Below are 13,280 nucleotides of genomic sequence, written 5' to 3'. Positions count from 1 at the left end.
CGATGCAAGTCATGTAATGGTACTAGAGAAAGACATGCTGTTCTGGTCGCTCCAGGTCTTAACACTCACATCAGTTTCGGAGGATGAATACAACTGAAGGAAGCCTGGGTGGTGCGTGGCTGGGGGAGTCAGTCATGTGACTTGCCTCTGGGGGGCCCCCCAAGGCAGTGGGCCCCCAGACAACTGTCTCCCCTTGCCCTATTATAGTTATGCCCCTGGCCTGAAGTGTGTGTGTGTGTGTGTGTGTGTGTGTGTGTGTGTGTGTAAATGTGTGTGTGTAATCTTAAGGAAATAAACTAGAAAACATGATTGAGCCAAACAAGCAAAGGAGGGGTTGTGGTGTAATTCAGTCCAGAGAAATGAGGGAGCAGGACATGTGGCCATGGAGTATGACTGCAGATCTTGGAAGATAGGACAGCAGGGGTTTGAATTCTCAATCTAGGATTTGATGAGTTCAAGACAAAGGAAGCCAGGACTTTGGCTTTGAGAAGTTTAGTCTAAGGAAAGTTTGTTTAGTCAGACTTTATGTTAGACTTTCTGTTTCTTTGGTGTGTGCTTTGTATATTCCTAATGCTGGTCTGTTATTGCTTACCTGTATTGTAACTAAACTAAGAAACACTAGCCTTTGACCATCCAGCCAGGGCATTCCAACATTCCTGTTCCTTTCAACTGAGTAACCACGATTTTTAAAGTGGCCGCCCCAACATCCTTTGGGGGGCTTTTGGAAGTATTCTTGTAACTGAGTATTTTTACCTGTAACTATAAGCAGAGAAAGCCTCAGACAGAAGCAGTATGTGATACTTGAATAAAGCTGTTTTTCTTTTTGTTCTTTTCTTTTACAAGCCTTTTGGTGTGGGTGTTTTACTCAGGAGAAAGGGGGGAATGGAAGGGGTCTTACTCTGGTGCAAGCACATCCTCAGATGTTCAGCAAATACCAGTTTTCTCACCACGTGGAGGCTTGCACATGGAGAACATAAGAACAGCCCTGCTGGATCAGGCCCAAGGCCCATCTAGTCCAGCATCCTGTTTCATACAGTGGCCCACCAGATGCCACTGGAAGCCTAGAGGATTTTTGTGTACTTTTCCAATAGCAAAAGAAAGTGAGTTTTCCCTGGGAATTCCACCCGACGGCCAGGGAGGTTCATGCTCTGTATGAGAGAGGGGTGGCGACGGTGGCCATTTTTGAACCTACCAAAAATACAGGAGAGTTTTAGGAGAAGCCTAGTCATGCAGCTCAGCAGGGATGATTCAGCATTTCTTTCCCTCACGCGAACTTGCTCTGAGAATCCGCTACAGCATGTATTACAGAGCATGTACAGAAGGAGCACTCAACCCTAGTCTAGAGTTGCCAGAACCTAAAGGGTATACTCGTGGGTCAAATGGGCCGTAAGCCAGAATTTGGCTTTTTAAAAGCCAAATCTGGCCACCTAGCCCTAGTCTCTGAGCTTCAAGATTTGCATGGGTGTATGTGATTATGAGCCCTTTGGGGACAAAGAGCTATCTTACTATTTTTCTGTTGAAATATGACTAAATAAGAATAGTAGTAGTAGTAGTAGTAATAATAATGAGAAAATGCTTCCTATGTTGGTGTGTGATGTCATAGTTGTGACACTAGCAGTATGAATGTTTTCGGGTATCGTTTCTCAATGTGTAGCACTGAGGAGACATGTTCACTTTTGGGATATCTTTTCCAAAGTGCCTCTTCTCTGCTGCCCCCATCTTCCAAGTAAGCTTTAGCTTGCTGTGTTCCCACAGGTGTAGATGCATGAAAAAGGAAAGTAGACTGCTTACCATAATGGGTGTTGTTTGAATGGTCATCTGTGCCGTCACATAGCCCTCCTTCCTCCCCACTGCAGCTTTATTAGCAAAAAAATTTATTCTTCTGCTGCAGTGATCTTATTGAACTGAGGGAGGATTGTGGGGGGGTGGGCAGGGGAGTGCATGGGGTGGATATTGTCACTGGGCCAGGTTTCCCATCAAAAAGCTCCGAGGCAAGCCTGCAGAAGCTTCCAAATGGGGTACTGTACAGATGCAGAAAATAATAAGTAGTAATAATAGTTATAAGTAAACAACCTGCTTTTTCTGGGCCAGGGTGTAATTTAGAATAATTTAAAAACTTTATTTGTTAGCCCCCTTATAGCACATTGTTCTCTGAGAGGTTCACAGTTTGAGCTGGGGTGGAGAAACCTCTCTTCTCTTATGCTAGATGCTGAAGGTGGATGAAGAGTGGTCTCACAGTTCATCTACCTTCAGAGAATGCTAGCTCTTCTTTGATAGAAGGAGTGGGTACAGGTGAGGCTTCTGCTGCCAGGCCATGCATTTGCACGCATGATACATAATCCATAATAAATCTGTTTGCGTGGTCATAGCTATAAAATAGTCCGAGATAACTTAGTGCTGTTGGTGAGCATACAGATATGTATATATGGGGTCAAACAGAATCCACCTTTTTGTAGGGTTATATTGGCACTTTAAGATTGGCATAATCTGTCTTGGGATTTGTGAAGGAAGTTGTATCCTAATACACTTCTTAAAGACGATATCTGTGATATTGCAGCATTCTAAAAAATGGAATACCTTTTTAAATGGCAAAAAGAGCACATTGTCGAAACCCATGAATGATACACTTGTTCTTTTTTCTGCTAAGCCATCTGTATCAGAACTATACTGCCACCTGCTCCTTTGAATAATTATCCTCCACCTCCAACTTGATATATTGCTCAATAGAGGTGGGTACAATTTGCCACTCATGGGAGCCCAACTGAATGCAGTATGGCCAACTGTTTCAGCATTACCCAATACCTGAGTAATCCATTTTGCATGCTCTTCAACTAGCACGCCTGTGTTTCACCCATAGCTGTGTATACTCAATAGAGAAACTCCAGTTTAAAAGACACCTGGCTTTTGGAAAAAGTGGGGGAGGGGGGATGCCAACTTCATGTATCTGCAGGTCAGGGGTGCCTGGAAGTGACTGTGGAGGTCATTTCCAGGCGCCATTTTGTGTTTTGTAGCCTCGAAATGGCTCCTTTAAAAATTGGGGAGACAGTGGTTTTTGGATGATTTTGAGGCATTTGGGGGCACAGCACAACTCGGAGAGCAGCTAAGATGGCAGGCAGCTTCCCCCCTCAGCCCCCACAAATCAGCTGTGCATTAACCATTTCCTTCAAACTGGGAACCTAACCCACAATTCCCCATTGGCCTAATGCCTCGATATTCACAGTTTCCATATCAGGAGTTATACCGTGGAATGGAACCCCCACGAATATCGAGGATTTTGGCCTTGGTGGGTGGGAAGAAGGCTCAAAGGGATGATTTAAATCCCCCTCCACCTTGGATTTTCACCTTATGACGCTCCAGCTGTAATGCTTGCCTTGTTCGGAGGTGAGCAATATGAGCCTGTCTGAATTCAAATTCTGAGCTGTATCGCTTTCTAGCCATCACTAATTTCTTCTGCATGGACAGTAACGATAAAGATACTCCGTGCACTTGGTCTCTGTGATCTCTTTTCTCCCTGTGTGGCTGCAAACTGGTACATAGCAGAAACAACCCCGTAAAGTATTTCGATACGAAATGCAGTAGAGCAACTCATGAACGCAGGGAAGAATTTTTGTTCTCACCTCCACTCCTTTTATGACTACAGACTCAAAGAGATGGTGTGGACATGACCACCAGTCCCTTGAGCCACACTGTAAGAAGAATCGCTTCTTTTTGCCTGGCATCAACTGATTTTGAAGGAGCAACCCTGCTTCTCCCTCCCTGCCCAGTTCAGAACCTGCTGTGGGCTGGAGGTGAGAGCCATTGGTCCTGTGGTCCTGTCTCCTAGCTTTCCTCCTGGGTCCTGGCTTCAATCTTGACTCCTGGCTTGTCTTCTGTGTTCTGGCTTCTCTCCTTGCTCCTCAGTCTGACTTCCAGCATCAGTCTTGACTTGCTCCTTAATCTTGGCTTGCAACCAGGTCCTGACCTATGATTCCTGTATTACGTTAGTTGATCTTAGAATTCTTTCCTTTGTCTAGGAGACAAAATAGTATGGTGATAACTCAGTGTTTCAATAATGCCCTCATTCTAAAATGTTGTCTTGTAGACAAAGTGGATTTCCTCTGCTGTTGGAGAGAGATAGTGTGCTTCAGAGAGTTTGTATCTCGGGCTGCTGCTGCTTTTGTTTTCAGCTCTGTCACAGAAATCCAAAATTAGAGTGTTTTGCAACACAGAGAAAATGAGTGTGCCTGACATTAATTATCATAGCTCACCAATATGTGCCACAGTGCTTAGCACGTGCTTCTTAAAGCCAACCCTGTCATTTTGTTCAAAATATTTGTATAGAATATACATCCAGGGATAATTGTCTGTTGTGCGTGCCCCATTAATGTGAAGCAGGCTTGTGAAATAATTCCTGCATCATATGTATGCAATAGGTGTGACTGAGCCCTGGGCAACTCCTGTTGGATAGGAAACCCCATTTTCATGCTGTTACTCCATGTTCAGTGCCTTCCATTAGCTTCCATGAGAGCCAACTGTTGAAGGCAGTACATTCAAAATATCCTTCCATTTTCAGGGACACATCTGGCTTGCTTGCATGGACTGTTTCTGGGGCGGGGGCAGAGGAGAGGGTATCACTAGAATTGCCCACAATGCGAGATCTGCATTTCGGAAGTGGTAGTTTAGCTTATGGAGGGGTGTGGGTTGATCCTTGGGCATTGTAGAAACTTTCCAATTATTTCCAGAACTCTGTTACAACAGAGAATGGGGAGATGGGGCCGTAGAACATCTGCTTTCCATTCAAAAGGTCCCAGGCACTCCAGGTAGGGCTGGGAAAGACTCTTGTCTGAAAGCTGCTTCCCATCAGAGTTGACAATACTGAACTAAATGGACCAGGGGTCTGACTTGGTCTAAGCCATCTTCCTTTGTAGGAAACAGGTGTCAATTTATCAGTGGAGGAGATTAATTTGGAAGAGAAATGAGATTGAAGGCTGGATCCTACCGCATTTCTTAGCAGTCGGCTAGTTTAGTGCCATGCCTTTGTGGAACAATGTCCCATCTCTCAGTGTTGTACTTAGCTCTCGCGTCAGTTATATCTGCCTTTGTTTTTCCTGCTCCTAATTAGGCTTCTACTGTGCAAAATTTGGACTCCTGTTTTAGAAATGCTCCTTATTTGAGTTTGCTTGTTGTATGCCATGTGGAAACAAATGCTGCTGCTTCTTCGTCTTCTTCATCATCATCTGATAATAAGCACTAGTTCCAGTACTTTTAGCTGTACTTCTGCTAATTAAAGTGCGGAGAGCCTTTTACTTATATTCAGTCTTCCTGACAGTAAAGGTAGTGTATGTTCAAAACAGATGTTGTCAAAATATTTTGGAGAACAGAGGTCTGATTTAGATCTAATACTTTGGAGACGATGATATTGTAATTAACACAGTTGTGTTTTTATTAGTAGTACATCAAAGAATGGAACAATAAAGGACCAATATGATTATGTAAAGCTTAATGAGCACCTGAACAGGCAATTTTGTTGCCTTGCACCAACAGAGCTTTAAATATTTAACTTGGCATCTCCAAAGATAGGGCTGAGAGAGATTCCTGTCTGCAACCTTGGAGAAGCCGCTGCCAGTCTGTGAAGACAATACTGAGCTAGATAGACCAATGGTCTGACTCAGTATATGGCAGCTTCCTATGTTCTTATGTAATATAAAAACAGAAACTATTTTCATGTTAGAATGAAACACAGTTAAGAACCCAGTATGACTGCTTACTGACAGAGTGCTTTCTTTTTGAGCAGTCAAATATCCTAATACATATTAGTGACTGCCATGAAGTACATGGGCATCAGCCGTGACTTCATGGTCCTCATAAATTTAGCATTTCTCCAACTGGCATCTGTCAAGACAGGAGTTCCATCCTTGTGTGAACCTCTTAAAAGCACTGTTTTGAACAAGCATGCTTATATTTTGTCACAGTGAACTGACTTAACAGGTAGAAGTTTGGTGGATCTTCCACAAATGGGTCCTGTTTAGTGCACATAGAAAAGATGACATCATTTTCCTCGAGGATTATTAATCCAGTACAGTTTCCATCCACTGCTTCCATATTCACAAACACCACTGTAGATTCTAGACAATATGCTTGTTGGAATTATTAAAAATTGGCCTTTTTTGGTCTGTTTTTAGGCAAAAACTGGGATTTGACTGCTGCTCTGAGTGACTATGAGCAGCTCAGACAGGTTCATACAGCCAATCTGCCCCAAGTGTTCAATGAAGGAAAGTACCCTAAGCAGCAGCAGCAGCAGCAGCAGCAGGAAAGAGAGCCTCCCCAGCAAGTGAATAAGAGTGAACGGCCATCTCTTCAAAGACAGGATGACATTGCTCAAGGTAAAAAGCTTCCACCTTGGAATTCTGGTAGACAAACAGTCCACCGTAGCCATAAAGGCAAAGGGTACATGGAGGTGGGGGGTGCTTGCTAATATTTCCGTTGCAAGTGCTTAAGCTTAGTCATAGAAGGCAATGTAAATTGAAGTGTTTTGCCAAAGACTTGATGAAAAAGCTGAGTTTTAAGGCGGAATTGGAAGGAAGGAATTGGAGGAGGCATCACCCAGGTATTCTAGGGGGCAGTTCCAGACATAAGGAGCAGTGGTGGAGAAAAGTGGAGACCTGATTTTGATTTGATTTGTACACTTCCCCAAACTTCCGTCTCTGGGCGGTTTACAGCAACACAACTGTATTGCTTGTGGTCACTGGGAATTCCAAGGACTATGGACAACTTTGGACTAAACTGAACAATGCTAGAATGTATTTATGTCATGGGCTTTCTAATGACCCCTTATGGGTAAAGATCAATGGAGCCGATTCAGAGCCATCACCAGAAAGGGACAGACAGCACTTGGTGATTACAAAGTAGGATATGTCTTTGAAAAGCCAAGTTTGTGTAGATGCTATCCTGGTCTTAGTATCACGCAGAAGAACAGAGCCCATCTTCAGATCTGAAGATGAAGGTTGCTTCTCTCTCTCTCAACTGTTTGGGGATTAAAGGCAACCCTGGTCTGTTTGATGTTTTGTTATGGTGCTCTGATAGATTTCATTTGATCTGTTAAAGCTGAAAAGTGAAAGCTTGAATAATTAAGATATTTCATGATCTGATGGTATCTGTTCCTTGAAGAAAATGGCACCTTTCCCCACGGTGTGTGCAAAATGTTTTTCCATGCATGTGTCATTAGTCTGGAGGTTGGGCAGTGTTTTAAAACACAGGAGGTACTTGTCTCCAAGTCATTCAGCATCTTATCTGGCTTTTCTAGTTCGTGAGTGAAGGTTTGTAAGCATGGTTTCAGGTTCGGCCGTGCTGCTTATTCCTAATGCATAATCAAAATATAGGTATTGAGGCTCTCCACAGGAGCAGTTTGGAGAGCTTGCAGGGCTTAGCCCGCTCTCCCTGCACACGATCAAACACCTAACCCCGGGCAGCCGGATCAGCTACCCACACGACTACCAGCTCTGTTACGGAGCCAGTAGGGGCTGCAGTGGCCCCACGAAGTCCCAGCATGCCCTGCGCCCAGGAGGCTTGTTTTAGCCTCCCAGTGGGGGTCTCTCATGAGTCAACATGGCACGGAGCCATGCCATGATGACTCACAATCGCCAAAATGAGGTTAGTGGAGTGCTCGCCACCAGAGGACCACTAGGCTTGCCCGGTGGTTTGCACAATGGGGAAAAGCCATGCTGGGCTCCTTTAGCCTGGTTTTCCTCCATCGTGAGAATAGCCTCATTGTATTTCTTTGAGAGCAGTGATATAGAACGGATGTCAGAAGAGGTAACGTTGTCTCCACCAAGATAAACTCTCATTTATCCTTACACTCATTTTGACCACATTTTGTTTTGCTCCTGCGCAGAAAAGAGACTCTCTCGAGGGATTTCTCATGCCAGCTCAGCAATAGTTTCCCTTGCTCGATCCCATGTGGCCAGTGAATGCAACAATGAACATTTTCCTCTGGAGATGCCCATCTACACATTCCAGCTTCCCGATCTTAGCGTTTACAGTGAAGACTTCAGGAGCTTCATTGAGCGGGACCTGATTGAGCAGGCAACCATGGTTGCTCTGGAACAAGCAGGTGAGCAGGCAACTAAGATGCAAGTTTCTGACTGGGTTGACCTCCTTGTACTTTTTAAATTTACTATTATTGCTGGAATGGGTTGCTTGCATCAGAAATGCAATGCAATACACACATGTTTTATATGGAGAGAGAGAAATGTTGGTCTTGCCATCAGGAGGGTGTTGTTTTTTCCCATAGTTGAGGAGGCCATCCTTAACACTGGGTTGTGTATGGAGTATGCTCCAACAGACAGGACCTGACCTTTCGAACTGTAGGCATGGCTAGCTTCCTGCCTAGAAGGGGACAAATCCCCAGTTCTGGGACTGTTGCACCAAACAAGAACACAAAAAAACCAGCAGCAAATGTTACATATATACTGAACAGAAAACCTGAACAGAATACGGGAGGAAGACTAGAAAGACACATCACACCAATTCCGTGCGACCTAATGCCACGTGAGCAGAGTGGAAAGAGATTTTGTAATGTTTAATGAAAGAGATCATGGTAGACCATGTAGCTGCCCTGCTTATTTCCAACAGGAGGGTGTTGGCTGAAAATGCTGCAGAAACAGCTGCACTGCAGGTAGAATGGATGGCGATTCCCATAGGAATGGAAAGATTAGAGGCCTCGTAAGCAATTGTAATGCAGGTTTTTAGCCATCCGGACAAGGTAGTTTTAGACACCTTACTCCCCAGAGACGACTGATGAAATGAAACCTCTGCCCATTCTCTGCAAAGATTTTGAAGTACCTTGGTGATAATTGCCATCAGAGGAAAAGTATGCCAGATTTTTTCCTTAGGATGGGCAAAAGGAAGGGAGGACTATATCCTGAGAACAGAGAAAGTTGGAGTTGTTTTTTGGCAGAAAGGTAGGATCTGTCTTCAGCATCATGGCATCGGGCTGGAAGATGCAAAGCTCATTCTAGACTGAGGGAACCCATGGTGTGCACTCCAGACAGGTGATCATGTAGCCTAGTAGTTGAGCCAACAGCACCTGGTCTGCAGACTTGCTCTGGATAAGCAGGTGAATTAATAGTGAGATCTTCTCCTTCTGATCTTGTGGCAGATAAACCAGCCCACGCACTGTATCGAAGCATGCCCCAAGTTGTTGTAACTGTTGAGAAGGCAAGAGATGATTTTTCTGATAGTTAATCAAGAACCCATGTTCCCCAAGAGTCCTCAAAGTAAGCTGAAGGCCTTATTGGGCCTGCTGAAGGGAAGAAGCTCGAACTGGAAGATCGTCCAAATATGGTTGTATCTGCACTCCCAATGTTCTTAGGAGTGCTATTGGTGTGATCATGATTTTTGTGAACACCCTCAGTGCAGAGGAGAGGCCGAAGGGAAGAGTCCAATACTTGTAGTGGGATGTGTTGTAACAAAAATGAAGCTACCTGTGGTGAAGGAGGAGGATGGGGATATGTAAGTATGCTTCAGATAGGTCTATCGATGCCAGGAAATCCCCTTATGCTATTGCCTTCTTGATCGTATGATTGTTAAAATTTGAAACTTTATTTTCTTGATGAAATGGTTGAAGGGCCTTAGGTTGAGGATCGCCCTCCAAAAACCACCCTTTTGAGGGACTAAAAATAAAAGAGAGTAAACACTGAGTGTTTTCTCCGTCGATGGTACAGGTTTGATTGCTCTGATCAGAAGAAGGTGATGAATGGCCTCTTCCATCCAAAGATGTTTGGTTGGATTCCTCTGTAAGGGAGTCAGGATAACGTGATCGTGTGGGGGAGAAAGTCCAGACAATAACCTGTGATAGCCAGCCCCTAACTGTCTTGTGTAGTGGCTTTCCACTGGGGGTAGAAGTGGAGAAGCCTGCACCCTACTGGTGTGGGGATGGTTATCTCTGTGCTGATGGGAGGATCTTGGAAAGTTCCGAAAGGAGCAAAAAAGCTGGTAGGTAGGGCAGAAGGGCCTACGAAAATCTCCCTGAGATGTAGGTAAGGACTTCTTCTTACCTTTAGTTTCCACTAAGATAAGATTAAGGGCTTCTCTGAAAAGCTGGGAACCAGAAAAGGGGGAAGCAGCTAGGTTGATTTTAGATTTAGAATCCACGTTCCAGTGTTTCAACCACAGAAATCTGTGGACAGCCATCCCAGCAGCCATAGATCGCAATATGTACTGAATACAATCCATGCTAGAATCTGCCATAATGGCTGCCGCCTTAGCCAACTTGTTGAGGTCTTGATGGAGTTTAGTATTCTCAGGAGGAACATACTGAGCTAACTCTTTGGTCCAAAGAACCAAGGCCCGGGGGGGAAATAGAATTTGTGGTGGCCACTTTGATGGCAGTGGCTGCCACTGTGTGACTCTTACCAAGGTGTGTGACTCTTGCAAGGCTCGGCACCGCCCTTCTTGGTCTCTTCTGCATGGCGCGTCTTTTTAGCGCCTTTTTGGTGCCCCTTTTTGTCTTTCTCTGAGCACGGAGCATAGACCGCCAGGTGGTTAAGAGTGGAGTGTTCCCGGTGTGGAGAGGGGGAGCTCGCTCGCTGTAACTCCAGTTGTGCATGTGAGGAAGAGCCTCCCCAAGCATGGACCCTCAGAGAGGAAGCCCTCCAGTAAAGCTCCTCCGTGGGAGCAGTTCATAGTGCCAATAAGCGCCTGTAAACTCTGCTCTGTGGAAAACAGAAAGCAAACGCCAAACAAACCTTACAAACACTAATGAGCCAAATTGAGAAAGGGAAAAAATGGTTTGGATTCAATTTATAAAAACAACAACACTGCAAACAGTCCCTACGGGTATGGGGGAAAGGAAAGAAAGAAAAAGCCCTCCACAGAAAAAAGAGTCAAGGTGCCAGGAGCTCCTCGGCAGCCTTGTGTTCTGGAGCAAGACAGGACGGGCACTAGGGAATTGCCGCCTTCCAGGCAGGAAGCTAGCCATGCCTACAGTTCAGAAGGGCAGGTCCTGTCTGTTGGAATACACTCAGTACACAACCCAGTGTTAAGGATGGCCTCTCCAACTATGGGAAAATATAATTTCCACCTTCTCATGACACCAAAACTTGGGATTGCATAGGAAAACTGAATGACAAAATGTATGACTGACAAAAGGAAATATTTCTTCAAACCATGGAATTCACTACCATACAATGTAATGAGGTATGTTAGTCCTCCTGCAGTCGTAGGGAATACAATGGCTTATCAATGGCTGTTTGTCATGATAGCTGGATAGAACCTCTTTGCTTATTGGCAACATACCTCTGGGGACTGGATTTTGGAGTCTGATAGTGGACAGGCAGCACCTTCATATCCTACTTGTGAACTTTAGAGGTATCTAGCTGGCTACTCTTTGTAACAAAATGTTGAACTATATGGACTTGGTTGGCATCAGGAAAAGAAGCATAAAACCAAAGAATTGGGTGGGACCTTTGAGATTTTCTAGTCCAACTCCCTGGTCAGTGTAGGCAATTGCTAAGCATCCCTGGCAATGCCGGTCTGGACTTGGTTTGCAATTCCAAAAAGCCTGAGTGAGCAGGAAGGTCTTTACTTGGGGTCCAAAAGAGGAACGTGACAATGCCTGGCAAGCCTCACTGGGGAGGCTATTCCATAAGTGGGATGCCATCTCCGAGAAGGCCCTCTCCCTGGTAGCCCGCCACCTCACCTCATTTGGTGGGGGTGCTTGGAGCAGAGCCTCTGAAGAGGATCTCAGAATCTGGGTAAGGACATATGGGGAAGGCATTCTCTCATGTGACCTGGTCCCAAGCCATAGTGCTGTGTAGGTATCTTTTGTTAGTGCAGGGAGGGCTGTTCCAAACTGTACAGAATACCATAATACTTGGAAGAATGAAACCAGAAAGAGCAAAGCCTTAACAATCAAAATCCTTAGATGTGTATTTTGGTTCATTCTTAATATACCTGCCTTAAAGCACCACACCAAGGTTTTCAGAAATGAAATGTAGCTTGTATTTATAGTGGCATCTCCCACATTTGGCTCACAGAACCACTCTAACAGGCTGTATCCAACCCTCTGCCTCTTTGCTCTGCACCCTGTAATCATCTCCACATGTCACTGCTACTCACAGTAGCTTCCAAAGCCCTGATTCTGACATCCATAATTCCTTACAGTGCTTCTCACTTGGGCATTGGCTGCCACTACCAGCAGGTGCGTAGGACCAGTCAGGAATGGACCTGCCTACCCCACAATTTGAATAACACTAGTGTTGACACTGAGCTATAAAGCCACAGGCTTTATATCTGTACTCAGATCCTTTTATAGTTGCTACTGTTGACCACTTGGGACTCTCAGTGCTTCCTAGTTTTGGGGAACAGGAAGACTGTATTTGTGAGATTTGCGGGTGTCCATTCCAATTTCAAAAACAGAAAGCGTCTAACTCAGAATTAATTTGCTGTGAATATGTTGATGAATGTATTGCCTAGGGTAGTGTGAAGGAGGAAATCTATCTCTATATTCATGTATTGGAGTACCTAGAAGACAGTTATCTCTCAGACTCAAAGGAGGCAAGAGATTTAGTGACTATCTAAACTGTGCAGTACTGTACTACAACACATTGCATAGAAAGCATATTGAAAGCAAACATTTGTCCCTGAAGCTTAAATAAAAATGCACGAGAACAGATACTTGAGCACCTTCTTGAGCCTAGTTGATGATGGAGATGATAATTTGTGCTGAAGATCTGCTCACATTTATGCTCTCTGCAATTAAGGAGAGTAGCAACAATAAAAGCAGCAACTGAGAGCAGTTTTGCTCTGTCATATAAGAAATGGGCATTGCTGTAACAGCGCTATAGAACTGTTTCTTAACACAAGACAAATATCCTATCTATCTCTTGTACCATTTAATGGTTATCACACCCTAGTATGATATATGCCTACTACCTTCCTTACTATCCAACTCCTATCAAGAAGTGTGTGTGTGTATGTGTATTAAATAAATAGGTTTTGTGAGATTTCTTTAAGCAGTTCCCTTGACGTATTGCCATCTAGCCATGCTCTGCTCTGCATGGAGCAGGTGATAGGTTGTTATTTCACTGAGCCCACAAGAAGGGAGTTGCTAAAATGAGAACACATTATTTCCATTTTTATCTTTCCCAAAGGCAGTTCAAACGCTTTAAATTATGCATCTCAAGTGCATTCCTAATTTAGATTTAATAAGACTGGTTAGGGATCCTTAGTGTGTGCCAGCTGCTGCTTATTGAATACATGTAGAGATTACCAAGTGTTTTTAATAACCAAAACTATTAATA

At 44.3% G+C, this 13,280-nt stretch overlaps 1 protein-coding gene across 4 annotated transcripts in view; it reads left to right on the top strand.

Annotated features, from left to right (window-relative positions):
* OTUD7A (OTU deubiquitinase 7A) overlaps positions 1 to 13,280 on the top strand; it is a 151,387-nt gene that overhangs the window by 83,698 nt on the left and 54,409 nt on the right. For all 4 annotated transcript variants that reach the window (XM_053272691.1, XM_053272690.1, XM_053272689.1 and 1 more), the window contains exons 4-5: positions 6,162 to 6,362; positions 7,871 to 8,089. In XM_053272691.1, coding sequence (XP_053128666.1) covers positions 6,162 to 6,362; positions 7,871 to 8,089 — 420 coding nt within the window. The remainder of the gene's footprint in view (positions 1 to 6,161; positions 6,363 to 7,870; positions 8,090 to 13,280) is intronic.

This window comes from Hemicordylus capensis, chromosome 10 (assembly GCF_027244095.1).
Source record: "Hemicordylus capensis ecotype Gifberg chromosome 10, rHemCap1.1.pri, whole genome shotgun sequence".
Classification (NCBI taxonomy): domain Eukaryota; kingdom Metazoa; phylum Chordata; class Lepidosauria; order Squamata; family Cordylidae; genus Hemicordylus; species Hemicordylus capensis.
Note: the sequence above shows the minus strand (reverse complement) of the source record. Positions and strands in the feature narration are given on the sequence as shown.